General features: G+C 40.0%; 1 protein-coding gene across 1 annotated transcript; it reads right to left on the bottom strand.

Annotated features, from left to right (window-relative positions):
- Positions 1–240: 240 nt before the first annotated feature.
- Positions 241–14,576, bottom strand: tbc1d15 (TBC1 domain family, member 15). The gene is given in 19 exon segments (XM_032548988.1): positions 241–845; positions 1,832–1,918; positions 2,020–2,136; positions 2,631–2,728; positions 2,816–2,915; positions 3,025–3,125; positions 3,620–3,736; positions 4,629–4,723; positions 5,662–5,765; positions 6,183–6,215; positions 6,217–6,312; positions 8,450–8,647; positions 9,404–9,506; positions 10,980–11,187; positions 12,226–12,373; positions 12,461–12,493; positions 12,495–12,536; positions 13,803–13,904; positions 14,487–14,576. Coding segments are annotated over 19 exon segments (1,968 nt in total). The 5' UTR covers positions 14,505–14,576; the 3' UTR covers positions 241–677.
- Positions 14,577–14,843: the final 267 nt, after the last annotated feature.

The raw sequence follows: 14,843 nt of genomic DNA, 5'->3' as shown, positions 1-14,843 counted from the left end.
AATGGATTGAACAAATATCAACTTCAATACTCTTTAGTAGCTTAAATAAAGGAGGCTTAGGTTAGTGTGAAGAGTCGCTATATGTAAATAACGATTCCTTTATTGATCAATTAAGCAAGTGATGAACCTAATTGAAACCCTGTGGATCTTAATGTCCTCCTCCAGCAGCTGCAGAAACATTTGGAATGGCGCATTCTGAGGAAGATGAGGACGAAGCTGTTCATACGCAGAGACCAAAACCTTCATTGGCAGCTTTTTAATGAAAGAAAATAATGCACCTCAGTTTGGGACAGACTGAGCAGTTTAAGGACGTCACTTTGGGCATTTACACTTTACAGATAAAAAACAAACAAATCAATAATCAGCTGATGCGTCGATAATAAAATACTGATTAGCTGCTGTCGGCAAGAAGGACAGATTCTGAGGCAGCGTCTGATCTGCAGGCGAGTTCTGACTCAGGAAACAGATCCACACGCGTGTGGCACATGTGTGAGAGTCCAGGGGAGTCCCCACTTGCTCCTGTCCGTCCTGCAGGTCAGGATTTTAGAAAACATCGGGAGCAAAGAGACGATACAAGAAGTTAGAAAAATAATCTGCAATCCTTTGTACACCTTTCCCGGATCCTCCTGGGGGCTACACGGCGCCCCCTGCTGACCTACAGTCAGTCTATGCATTAACTACGACGTGAAGACCCCTCTGCAGCTGTTCTGGGGTCTGTTGTCTCTGCAGTGTCCGTTAGAACAGGCGTCCTGCTGCTGGACGGGTCGAGAGCCAGAGTCCGCCTGGCTGGAGACTCGGTGCTGCGTGTCGAAGCCCAGGATGGAGCTGATGGAGTGAGGCAAGTCCTGCAGAGGAGGAGCGGATCAGAATCAGAACCGGGCCCTAGTTAAATCAACACCAGGAGATTTAAACTGGACCATCTGAGCCTCCAACATCCGTCTCAATTAGGGATGCTAACGATTAATCTATTCTTTTTCAAAGTGGGGCCTCAGAAAGTTAAAGAAAGATTAGAAAAAAATACAATAAAAAAAACTGAATCTAATAAATTTTCAAATCATACATTTTAAGTCTTTTAAATATAAAATATTCTGTAACATCATTATAAGACATTTGTTAAAATAGGTTATTGAATGTTATATTCCACGCTAATCTTTCTGATCAGCTGCCAGTTAAATTTATCAAGCTGTGTTGCTCCTCAAGCTAACTTAACTAGTGCGAAAAGAAATGTAAGAGATTAATAAAGTCACAATATATAACATTTTCCATGGCATCAAAACGGTTGGGAATCTGTTAGTTAATTGTCAATATAACGGTCGATTGTTTTAAAATTAGTTCTAATCGATTAACTAATAACATCCCCATAGACTTTCTTTCAGTGTTGCAGTTTAGCCACCTTCCATAAGAGGGCGCCGCTGAGCGAAGCCAGTTACAAAAACAAAGTGGCAGAGCTAACCCAGGAATGGAAACGGTCCAGATAAAAAATTTAGATGTGTGCGTTGAAAAATTCACTTACTGTGATTCTATTTGAAATATGAACCCTCGACAAGCTCCTTAAGTTCCACATTGTTTTTTCTTTTTTAAATCCAGCATATTATGAAAAACCATCTTCATACTAGAGAAAACTCAAGTTTTTAAGAAAATTGTTGTTTATCAATTAATTGTTAATAGACAGACAAGCTCAAAAAAGTCTACATTCATCAATAACTTGTGTTGTCTCAGTACAGAACTGATATTTAGTAGTAACAGCCTCAGTAAACAAGCGGAGATCCCTGGGAGTCGCGTTACCATGGTGACCAGGGTCACACATAGGCAATGAAAACTTAACACCCACCTTGCAGCTGCGGATCTGAAGGTAGATGCCCTCGGCTTTCTGCAGGATCTCCTCGATGTTGAGCTTCATGGAGAGCTCATTGATGTGCTGCAACAGAAGAAACCCGATCGATAGACTCCATTGATCTGATCGTTCGTCACTAGAACATGATCCAGCTAATCGGCTGAAGCTAATCAGCTCTGCGTTACCTTCAGGATCTCGTTGAAGCCATAGTTCTCCTCCATGATCTTCTGCTTCTCAGAGTCCAGGATGGCACAGCAGACCAGCAGGTGGAAGTTCTGACAAGGCAGCTCGGTCCACATGACCTGGGGATGAACAGAAACGACGTGACGTCATCAGGAACCAGAACAACCAGGTAGCAGAACCAGGGAGTGGCTCTTACCTCACAAATACTGTGTCTTTAGCAAAGCCAAAAGAAGTACACTACAATTTTACATGATATTCAACTGTATTACTGCTAAAGCTACAGCTTGACGGCGTGTTCCGGCCATCGCAGATAGAAACAAAAAAGTAAATTTCCACCAGAAATCTCAGAGATATTTTAGAAAAAACAACGAAATTTCTCAGTTTGAAAAGTGAAATATTTTTTACTTTACAAAAAAAAGGTACAGAAGTCACTGCCATAGTGACACAGATTGTATTTTTTGGGGGGCTGAAAAAATTTTAATTGGGCTAATCAGACTGCAGTGAAAAAGTTGTATTTGGGTCTCATTTGGCTGCTGTGTGAACGTAGCATAAATTATGTTATTGGTTCTGAAATCTACAGTAAACCCTCATCGGATCCGATCTTCGGACTGACCTCCCAAAGCCGCAGGACATCGCTGAAGATCAGCTCCCTCTTGAAGCGGATCAGCAGCCAGCGGAAGCAGAAGTACAGATATCCGGACTCCTGGGACTCTGAAACACACAGAGACACGTCAGAGACATGGATCCAACTCGGGACCGTGGCCAGAATGCAACCCGGCCCGACTACCGTCTCTGTACCGAGGTAGTTCCAGAACGCCAGGTCCAGCAGCCTGAGCAGCGTGCTGAGCTGGATCAGCTGTGTCTTCATGCCCTGCATCTGCTCCTCAAAGTTCTGGTGCTGCAGCAAAAACAAACCCAACATGTCAAATTTTAATGGACCATCAAACATGGATGGTTCTGGTTCTCAAAGGCTATATTGTTGGTTCTGGTTTTGGTTGGTTTCTCACCATCTGGTCCATGAAGGAGACGAAACACCAGAACGCATCGACCTCGTTCTCCATGACGAACAGGATCGGCGACAGCAGGTCGCTCATCCCCTGAACGTAACCTGGAGAAACATGGAGGGCCGGTCAAAATCCCGGAGGGAGAAACTGAACCCGGTCGGTTCTGAAGACCCAGAGCAATCAGAAATGCTGTTCAGGATGCTTCACCTAACGTCCAAACAAAGTGCAATTTTATAACACTGCTCTGCTGAGGCAGAAGCTTGGAAACTGCAGCTCTGAGGAGGAGCTGTGCGCCTTAAAGGCGGAGCTAGGTTCACCCAGTTGTTTTGCACAGCTGAATGGTTGCCATGGAAATTAAAGGATTGCTCAAACATGCATGGAAGAATCAAAGAAACACTACAGCTATGTTTGTGAGGCGGGTATAACATTATAACATGATGTAAAACTCAAAAAAGCTGATTGTACATGATACTGCCCCTTTAAAGATGATTATCATCACTTTTTTTTTAATCACTAATAAGCCTCAATCGTCTTCCTGCCAACTTTTAATGAAGGTACGCGAACCCAGAAGAACCAGTGAGCGGCATGAAGCTCTCACCCAGGTCGAAGTCGTACATGCAGTAGGTCATCAGGATGTCGTGCAGCAGGGTCAGGCCCGGGTTGTTCAGACCTTCGTAGAAGCGGTTCGTTCGGTCTGTTCGGTTCACGTCTTTCTCTGCAGCAGAAAGAAAACAAACATGGAGCTGTAACACTAGCTTCAACGCTTGACCTCACACCGCATTTCTGTTCCTGTCTCCATCAGAGGAGGAGAAACAAAAAGCTCCAACTGTTTCTACTTTCCAAGATGGTGGAACCGGACAGATCAGCATGAAGAAAGGCGACATCAATGTCTGCAATTCAATATAACTATATGAAGGTGAAAAGGGCAGGATCAAAGCTTCAGCTGAACATTTGGTCATAACTTAGAGAATCAGTGTCCAAAGTGCAGCCTGGGGGCCATATGTGGCCCTTGAAGTGATTTTGTGTGGCTTCCAACTGCAATTGATGCAGATTGAGACTTTAAAAAAAAAATTGCAATCAGGTACAACAAAAGTATTTACCTTTTTATGACAAAGCTTTTCTAATGATTAGAGCCACGTTTATTCCAAAACTTTTACTTTGATTCACCCAAATCAGCTTTAATCCAATTTATTAAATGTAATTTAGCAAGTGTTTTGAAATAAATGACCCATATCCTGTTCTTCAAACTGAGATTAAATTTGTTTTGCTGAGCCAAAAACATTTAGAAAACTTGATTCATTTATTTTATAACAGCAAATATGCAAGATCATTTTTAAAGTTTTAGATCTATTATGAATAACATCTCCTTCTCTTACAAAAGAAAACCTATTTTATTTGTTCGAGTTTAGTTGTATTTTTTTTTCTTGACCTGGAAGTAATGCTTTTAAACCACTTAAAAAGTTTGGACACCAAGCAGTGAGATCTCTGGCGCCCCCCTCAGGTTGGAAGCCAGCAGATTTATTGATTCTCACATGCGGCCTTTTGGTGACACATTACATTTATGACGATTTAAGTGATGAAGATTGCGGAGTCCTCCTCTTCCTCACCGATCAGGCTCTTGTAGTCTCTCAGTCTGGAGTTTCTCCTCTCCTGCTCCTCACTGATGGATTTCCACTGCAGCTTCATCCGGAAGTATTCATCTCTGGGAAACACAAACATTCACCCTCACACTCATCACCATAACTAATTACACTTTATGATAAATTGTCCCGCTAAATATTGCGATAAACAATAATGTTGTTTTTTTGAGACAGTTTTCAAATAATATATTGATAATGGCATAATAATAATAATGCAAACAACTAAACTTTAATTTTGTAATGAACTCTTAACGCTGGAACTGGAAAATATTTTAAATATTAAACCAAAGCCAAATAAAATGGAAATAAGAACTAGTTACAACCAAAACTATAAATAAAATGGTTTGGGATGTCTGTAAACAAAATTGCTCTTAAAAAATATTAAACATCTGAATGGAAATGATCAAGTTCACCTTAATTAGTGATGTAATTACAGGATTAGCCACCGTTACTATGGAAACCACACAATATCCCATAGTTCACCTGCTTATATTTGACATTAATGAACTTCTCTGACGGCCAAGAGTGGACCTTAATTAATTTAGTGAAAACATAAAAAGAGCATTTTGAAGTCTTTTGGCTTTTGGACCTCAGACTAAAGCACAGCGGTTCACCGGAGTAGATTATTTTACACCGATTACACTCTTTAAAAATATTTTTCGTGATTTGTGACACTTTTACTCCATCATATCTGCGGTTTAAAATACCTTATGTCACATAATATTCCTGTGCTCTGAAGCAAGGGTCGCCCAAGCAAGAGCCGCCACTGGGTACGATGTGAATGAAGCTTTGGTTAAGGTAAAAATACACTGGTAATGGTAAGGGTTATTAAAACTATTAAAATTAATGGAAGTCAATAAAATATCCAAATATGGGTAGAAATACAAATTTGGGTGTGTGTCTCCAATATTTCCACTTGTGGTTATTTTTATTATTGTAACAGTTTTAAACCTTTCAGAACTGGTTGATCCAATGTGTGTGTGGTGTGTGTGTGTCGTACGTTTTGGCTTTCTGCAGAGACTTCCTCTCCTCCAACGTGCTCGTCCACGGATAATACCCCAACAGGAACTTCCAGGCTTCCCTCCTCATGGCGTGACACAGACCCTGCAGGTAAACACACACACAGCATCTGGTCACATGGTCATATACATGCTATAAAAGTTATTGAATTTTAGACAATATAATGTTTATTTTCTTAATTTAAAAATGAATGGAATTATTTTATTTGCATATTTTAATGTATTTCTAATGTTCTAGTAAAAAAAGACAAGATGTTAAATAAAGAATCTGCAGAATGTGCTAATTAATAAATAACCATTATTTATTATTATTAATCAATAGAAGAAGTAATTAATCGATAGGATAAGAAATTAATCGATAGCATAAAAGAGCATTAAGACAATCCTTAATTGCAGCCATAATTTTCAGACAAAGCTGTTATCAGTCTGACACCAGTTGGGGTGAAAAACAAGATAATTTAATAAATCAATCGTCTCGTTGTGGATGTAACGGAAGACTTGCCCCCTTAAAGATCCTCTGCCTGAGCGCAGGCCTCGTTCTCTATCCTGCCCTCGGGGTCCTGGTGTTTACTCCACTCGTCTGCCGACACCGGCTCCGCCCGGCTCACCTGCGGCCTCGTCCCCAGGTCGATCTGTCATGTTATAGGAGATGATGTCATCACTTTTTTTTTTTTTTTAATACTTATTTTTTATTGAACATTTCTGAACACATACAGTGGAGAGGTATTCAACTTCATACACAATGTTGGACAACCGTGTCCATATTTAGCTGGATACAACAATGGCATTCTCCTTGCGTCTGTAGTCGCTCCATTTTAACCATTTAACAACAAACTTGTCCTCCTGCAATCTTAGTCTATATGTGATTTTCTCCATTACGAAAATCTCTTCCACAATGTTCAGCCACTGCTCCACTGCAGGAGGGTCTTGTCTATACCATAATTTTGTGATGGTTTTCCTTGATGCTGAAAGTAATATTTTTAACAGATATTCATCATCCTTTTGAATTACATCGTGTGTGAGGCATCCCAGGTAGAGTGTTTTACATGATCTGGGTATTCCATATCCCAATATGTTTTTCAAGATAAGGCTAACATTATGCCAGTATGTAGTTAGCTTTTGACAAGACCAGAATATGTGTGTATGGCCTACAGTCAGTCTGGCCACAGAGTCTCCAGCATGGTTGTGAACTGGATACCATCCCGGACCTGATCTTTGGTGTTATAAAAAATCTAATCATGTTTTTCCAATTAAATTCCCTCCACACACTGGGAGCAGGTGGCCGTGCACTGCACTTTACAAATATTAAATCATCCCTCCTCGCTTATGTGCTCCTTCAATTCAGTCCTCCCATTTTTCTTTAATGTACATAACAGATGTCTTCCTGCCTGCCATCAGTCCCTGGTATAGTGCTGAAATAACCCGCAATTTATTCCCCTCGTAGGCCTTATCTCTATTATTTTACTTACGTTGGTTTTTATCTCTTTCTCATAATAATCTTTTATTTGCAGGTATCTATACTGGTCTTGATCCTCCAGCTCATATTTTCCCTTTAAGCTATTGAAGCTCAGCAGATTGCCCTTTTCAGTCAATTTACATATTGCTGTGGCACCTTTATTTACCCATTGTTTGAAGCCTGTATCATAAATACCTGGTTTAAACCTCGGATCCCAAGCAAACCAGCTCAAACTCCTTGTTTCTTTCTCTAAATTGTATTTATCAATTACTGTGTTCCATATTTCAATCGTAGTTTTAGTTATTGAATCTAGCTTATTGCTTAGTTTGCCTAAGAGTATTTTATGTGCTATTAAATTTTTAACTTCTATGTCTTTTCTACTTATTTCCAGATTTTTCCATTTTGAAACATAGTCATCATTGCACCAACATACCAGAGGTCTAATTTGTGCGGCCCAGAAATATTCTTTTAGGGCTGGTAAACCCAGGCCTCCTTTATCTTTTGGGAGCTGAAGTGTTTTATATCTGACCCTAGGTTTGTTCCCATTCCATATAAACCTTGAAATCCATCTGTCCCATTCTACAAATTGTTTTTGCGGGATAGTCAGTGGCAGGGACTGAAACAGGTATAACAGTCGTGGTAAAATATTTATTTTAATTATCTCCACTCTAGAGCTGAGATCCAAGCCAATGTCCATCCATCGCCCCAGGTCTTTCTTAATATTGTGGTTTATTTCTAAATAATTTGCATCATAGAGTTTGTCAATTGTTTTGGTTATGTTTACCCCCAAATATTTTATAGATTTTTCATTCCACTTAAGTTTGTAGGTATCCCTTATTTTCTGCTGCAGGGAGTAATTTATTGTTAGGATCTGTGTTTTTTCCACATTAATTTTGTATCCAGAGAATTTCCCATACTCCTCAAGCAAACTTACTGTTTTTAAAAACATTTCATTTGGGTTTTTTAGATCAATCAAAATGTCATCTGCAAACAACCCTATTTTATGTTCTTCCCCTCCTTTCATTTCCTCTTCCTGCCTAATCATCTGAGCTAGTGGCTCTATAAACAGTGCAAAAAGACTCGGTGAGAGGCAGCATCCCCGCCTTGTTCCTCTCTCCAGAGTAAATCTTCCTGACAGGTTGCCATTTATTTTAATCCTTGCAGTTGGCTCCTGATAAATTGATTTAATACAATTTACAAATGTCTCATTAAATCCAAATTTTTCTAAGACCTTATACAAAAAGTTCCAATTAACAATGTCATCACTTTTTAGGAGGAGACATCAGCTGATGAGCTGGAGGTCGGCTGCTTACCCTGGTGATGACCTCGAAGCCCGGCTCCTCCTGCTGGTTGATCTCCAGCCCTGGGATGACTTCCCCCAGCAGGTCGGCCACTTCCTCCGGGGGGCGCTGCTGCTGCTGCTCCTCTGTCCCCCGCAGGGCGTCGTAGATGTAGTTGGTGACTTTGGAGAAGCTGCCCAGCGTCGTCACATAAGGGTCACGCTTAAACTTCTGCAGGAGGAAAAGTCAAATCAGGGTTACCTGTAGAGCACATTTCAGCAACAAGGCAGTTCAGAGCTTTACATCATAACAACACAACATGCAATAAACATTACATGCTGACAAAATCATCAAGCAAATATACATGAAATATGTTGATCAATATTCCAGTTATTATGAATGAAAGGCAACTCTGAACAAATGGGTTTTAGGCTGGATTTGAAGGAAGTCAGTGTTTTGACTGTTTTGTTCAAAATTACAGTTAAATAAAATCATAATATTACAGGCATAAAATTGTGATAATACGAAAATAAAGTCGAAATATCATGAGATCAGCTTCACATGTAAGAATTGGCTGATCACCAATCTCCCAAAAGTAAGGAAATTGGGGCCGATATTTTATCAATTTATCAGTGCACCCATCGTTATGGAAGCTAATTTTATTTCTTGTTTTAACCTGAGCTACTAGGAACATTGATATGAAATATATAGATATTAATATAGATATTTAAAAAGAGGGAACCTTGTGGTTGTCCACATGTGACTTGTGTCCATTGCAAATGAGAAGTTACATATTGACACAAAGAAATCCTTGTTCTTTAGGAAAGATTCAAACCAATCTTAAACTAATCCTAAGAGATTGATAACAACCTGATAAGAGCAATCAATCACACTCTGTAGGAAAAATGAAAACGCTAGAAAAACATGACATCGAGGAACGATGACTGTGAAGAGGATTGTGTGTGTGTGTGTTGTGTGTGTTCTTACATGAACAAGTCCAAAGTTGTTGTCGTCCAGCAGGTTCTCAAAGGACTGGGACAGAGCTTTGCTTGGAGTGCTGACCAACAGACGCGTTTCATCCTCAGGACACCTGAAACACACACAGACCCTCTGTCAGGTGTGTGTGTGTGTGTATGTAGTGTATGTGGGCGTGTATGCGTGTGTGTGTAAGAGCGTAGGCAGAGCGTCACTCTGTCACAGATCTGAATCCAAACATCCGGCACCGATCCTGCCTTTCACTGAGCTGCAGATAAGAACTTTAATAAGAGTTATCAGCTGCAGAGAGCCTCCTGCCGTAATCTGACTTCATCTCCGACTCGGAACGTTTCATCATCACAGAAATTAACATATAAATGACGCGTTTCTCCAGACGCGCACACAGTCCGTCTGTTTACTGAAAACCAGCAGAAAGCCTCCAAACTTCAGCCGGTCTGAATCAGGATCAGACGGATCGATTATCAGAGAGTAAAATCTGCACACAGGAAGGCAAAGAGGTTCTGCATAGAGGATCCTTGTCAATAGTGGAAACTTTACCAAGTGTTTCGATGTGTCTGACAACCTGTGTGTCAGACAGTCTGAATGGACCACATCGTCTTTTAACAACCCAGGAAGGTCGGGTTGTGCCGGTGCTATATCAGAGTGATTCCTTCCCACTGTCACCATGTGCTTGCTGAGCACGAGGTATTGCTGCAAGTTAATGACTCAAAGAAATCCTAGTGCTTGTACACATGTAGCCAGGTCTTTATAAAAAGGAAAATCTCTGCCACATTGTTTTAAAAAAAATCCTTCACATAGAATCAGTTTCAGAAAAATTTTCATCCACATAAACAAACACAAATACCCCACTAAGCATTGTTTAAAAATGCCAAACCCATAGGGGGCAGTGTAGCGCTAAGCTGAAACCTGTCAGCCAATAATATTACTTTATTTATTTAGTTATTTTAGCTACTTTGACGCAAATCAAAAAATGAAAAATCCTGAAAAAAAAAACAAAAAAGAAAAAGAAAAAAAAACAAGACAAAACTAGAACAGAAATAGAGAAATAATATTAAAATTTCTGTCAATGGCAAAGACACAAAATACAGGCGAAAAAAGTGTAGGTAGAAGCAGAAGCTTGTTATACTTTCACTTTTATAAAGAACAAAAACAACTTCCTGTTAGGAATTAAACATGGTACCAGGAAGTTCATTTGTGTGAACAGATATATGGCTTGAACTACTTTTAGATACCGTATTAAAATATAAAATTATTAACACGCATTTTAAATGCGTTTTAATAATTAAAATGGCACTATGTGCCTGGAAAATACATAATACTGCCCCTCAATGAGACTCGAGAAAAACCAGGTTTATCCTAAACAGACCTATTAGTTGTTGGTTGTATTAATTTCCTAACTTTCTATAATTTAATACCTCAAACCCATTGACTGCTGCTGCTGTAAAACAGCCAAGCCTGAAGTAAAAATATCTTCACTCTATCTCTGACTGTGTAGAACAAGCCTCACTCCCTTTCGATGCCTGGATGGTTCTGTTGCTGTAAGAACCTGAACCCTGCAGCTACTCACTCTGTCAGCAGAGCGAACCTCCGCAGGCTGTCCAGGAACTCTCTGCTGCCGCCCTGGTGGAAGTGCAGCGCCGGGATGGAGCTGGAGGAGTCCTTCAGCTGTAGGATGAGAAAGGTCCAACCTTCCTCCTTCACTGTGATGGACTTGAGGTCGCTGATGTTCACAGAAAACGCCCAGCGACTCCGCTCATGGCTGTGATTCAGAGAGCCTGACAGACGAGACGCAGGGCTTAGAAAACACAGCATGATTTATTTAAAGATACACACACAGATTTCACCTTTAACTCTTTGAAAACCTGAAAACAAACTCAGTTCCTGTTTACTTAAAAATATTTCGAAGTTTTGTTGTTTTCTTTATGTTTGTTTTTTTAATGTCATCAGAAAACTGAGATGATTTTATGACTCAGCAGCTTTTCTGATCATTGGATGTAGAAGGTGGGCAGCTTAATACTGAGTTTTTAGCTGTAACTGCAAGGGCCAGAAATCACAGCACCACAAACACAAACATTGTTCTTAAAAACATTCTCATTTCAGTCAGACTTCATCAAGACACTTCTTAGTTAAAAAAAATTATTTATATCACAAAACTGAACACATTACCTGCATTTAATAATATTTTTGAATTTACTGATATTTATTGATGAAAAGGATTCTGCATATTTGCCGCATTAAAAGAAAGGCATCAAGTTTTCTATTATTTTTTTTTTTGTCTTGAGTTAGCAAATTTGCTCTGAGCTATAAGGACAGGATTTGGGTCAATTTCTTTCCCATATTTAGCCGACGTAAATTAAATAAAAGCTGATTTAGGTGCAACAAAGTCATCTTCTCAGTAAAAACTTCTGGATAAATGTGGTTCTACTCAATATTAAAGCCTTGTTATAACAAAAACTAAATACTTTGTGTCGTAGGTAATATTTTGATTTGTAAGAAAATTATGTTGGTAATAATTTGACCCTGATTGCAAATAAGGTTTCCATCAGAACTCTTTATCTGCTGAACAAGACAAATTTGAATTATTCTCAAACTGCAGTCGGAGCCACACAAAATCAGTCCAAGGCCCAAAAATTGCCTCTTGGCCGCACTTTGGATACCTTGATTTAACATTATAAATTTAAATTTATTGAGGCAACAATAAATCTAAATTTTTGCTCCGAATTTTTTTTACGATAAATGCCCCGCCCTAAGTTCAGCTGCACTCTGTCGCCTTTCCTCCATCAGTCAGCTGACAGGAAGTCTCCTGGACTCACGCTCTCCGTTGGTGTAGTTCTTCTTCTTGAAGGAGACGGCGTTCACCATGTCCCACTCGGTCTCGTAGCTCTGCTGTGTCTCCAGCAGCTGCCGGGACTGGGACTTCTCTCCGGCAGACTGGCCCCACTCCACCACTGAGCTGGAGTCCTGAGGAGAAACACGACACACCTGAACGTCCCCTGAGATCACGGCGCTCTAAAGGTCGCTGAGGTCACAGAGCGAGAAGAGACAAACCTGTCCAGCGCACAGCATGTTGGACGGGATCCACGCTGTCCTCCAGAGGGCGGTATTCCACCAGAATCTCTGCATCCTGCAGGTAGAAGAAGCAGCAGACTCGTCAGCTGACCAGGGATCCTTATTTGGATCCCCATCTGCAGTTTCCATAATAATGGCTACAATTCCTGGAGTCCACATCATAAAAAACTGTTAAAAAAACAGCAACACACTTAACATAACATTAGAAAAATACCATATTAATTCATCAATGCAGAATTATAACACTTCTTATAATAAAATAAAGTTATATTAGAAACATTTTCACAATTATAATAAAATAATAAAGTAGGGCTCTTTTAAAAGCTCTAGCATTCGTTACATTTATAACAGATGAAGAAAGTGGGTTCCAGGTTTCCATTCCTGTAAAAATAACAGTTATTGATTGAGTTTCTAAAAGAAATATCGCTTCTCTTTAAGTCTGTGAAAATGATGAAAGGATGCTGTGATAGTATAACCTGTTGTGGCCAATTTCTGTGTCATAAGTTCTATCAAGCAGTTGGAATATACTTAAATCAGTTTGGACGACTGGCGGTTTTTTAAATAATATTTTTGTTCTCTTTTTGAATTTGTAAGCTAAGATTAAGTTAATTTTTGTTTTCATCTAAGTTGTAAGATATTGTTTGTAATTGTTCTGTCTATATTTCGCTAGAAATAACATATATTTTGGAAAAATATTGTTTTTTGGACTTAGACGGCTGCAAAAGTTTGAGTTTTGACATAGATCCAAAAGTTAATGATTATTAATACCCAGTTACAGTATTATCAGCTGTTTAGTACATATTTTGTTTTCTAACATTATTATGCATTTATTGTGCTACGTGGCTTTCATGTCATCCTGCACTCCCTTTGTTTTTTTCTCTCTCAATATAAGTTTCTGACTGCTTGTTGCTCAAGATACTTGAATAAGAAGATTGTCAGATGTTTATATTTTAAAACAGAACTGCAGAATTTTGCATCCCACAGGACTCCATTTGGACCGTTTCTCTTTCCCGATCTCGGATGACTCCACCATCTTTATCCCTGAATCAACTGGCTCCGCTTAAGGATGACCAGCGGCGCCCTCTGCTGGACGGCGGCCGAACTACAAAAATAAAGTAAGATCTAAGCGGACATTAACAGTTAATCGATTGTAACTCATTTGAATCCCTACAGCTGACCATCAGAAGTAAAAAGGTTTTATCTTTTTTTTCGGAGCAAACTAAAATCAAAGAAGAAAGAAGTTGTGACTAAAAACCAATCAGAAGCGTCAACGGAACGAGTTTCTGTGTGGAAAAAGACCAGGGGATTTTTTTAGTTTCACCTTCTCTATGATACGAAGGGATCCTGAAACCAGCAAATCTTGATCCGGGCTTCCTTCATCTGGGCTCGGATGGAGGAAAATCCCTTCGTGTTCAAATATCACCTGCAGTGGGAAAAGTTCAGTTACTGAGAGACAGGACGTTCACCTGAAAACTAAGATCCAATCAGGAATCACAGAACCCAGATCAGATTTAAAAACCACGCAGAACCGTTTTCTACGGGGGAAAAACGGCGCAAACACTGATTTATGACATAAACCAGAGTTTTTCCTGACTTTAAAGTCACATTTATGTCATTTTAACCGGGTGTAACAGACTGGCTGCTTCATCTCTTGTGATTCTGGGAACTTTGCTAGCAGAACCGGGGGAGGGAACTTGGCCTGAAGCCGGGACAGCAGTCTGGGCGTCAGTCTGAAGAACAACCCGTCGTCCCACCGAATCCTCCGTGTGTCCGACACCCGGAGAACCGGACCAGTCCGGAGGAGAACCGGTTTGGAGTGCAGCACAGACTGTTACGGTCTCCCTAACCGTCCTCCCCGGTGCTGCCACCCCCTACTGCGGATACCTCGGCAGCTAACTCTGCGGTCAAATACCGGAGGTGAAGCCCGGAAACCCCCACGCAGCTCGGCCCAATTCTAGATCAAACTCCGGTCTCGGAACAGCTGTTGAAACTCATGTTTTCCTACCTTTAACAGCTCCGCCATGTTGCTGCTCTACCGCTGACGACAACACATCACGTGACAAGCAGCTGCCAAAACAAAACTGACAGCTCAGCTTCCTGTGACGAAAACATGGAACTTCCCGTAAAGTAAAAAATAAATAAAACGAAATAAGTTAAAGCAGAAATTTAAATAGAAGTACATTACAATAAATAAATAAAAAACACAACAAAATGCAATACATTTATTGAAATAGGCATAAAATGAAAGATAACATATTTTTCAACCAGCGCCGACCCAAGATTATTTGGAGCTCTAATTTGATTTGAGGTCTCATTTCCAATTAAGCCCACCATTAAAACATATTTTCTTCAAAATAATGTA

Source organism: Xiphophorus hellerii, chromosome 2, assembly GCF_003331165.1.
Source record: "Xiphophorus hellerii strain 12219 chromosome 2, Xiphophorus_hellerii-4.1, whole genome shotgun sequence".
NCBI classification, from domain to species: domain Eukaryota; kingdom Metazoa; phylum Chordata; class Actinopteri; order Cyprinodontiformes; family Poeciliidae; genus Xiphophorus; species Xiphophorus hellerii.
The sequence above is the reverse complement of the archived record's forward strand: the minus strand, read 5'-3'. Positions and strand labels throughout refer to the sequence as shown.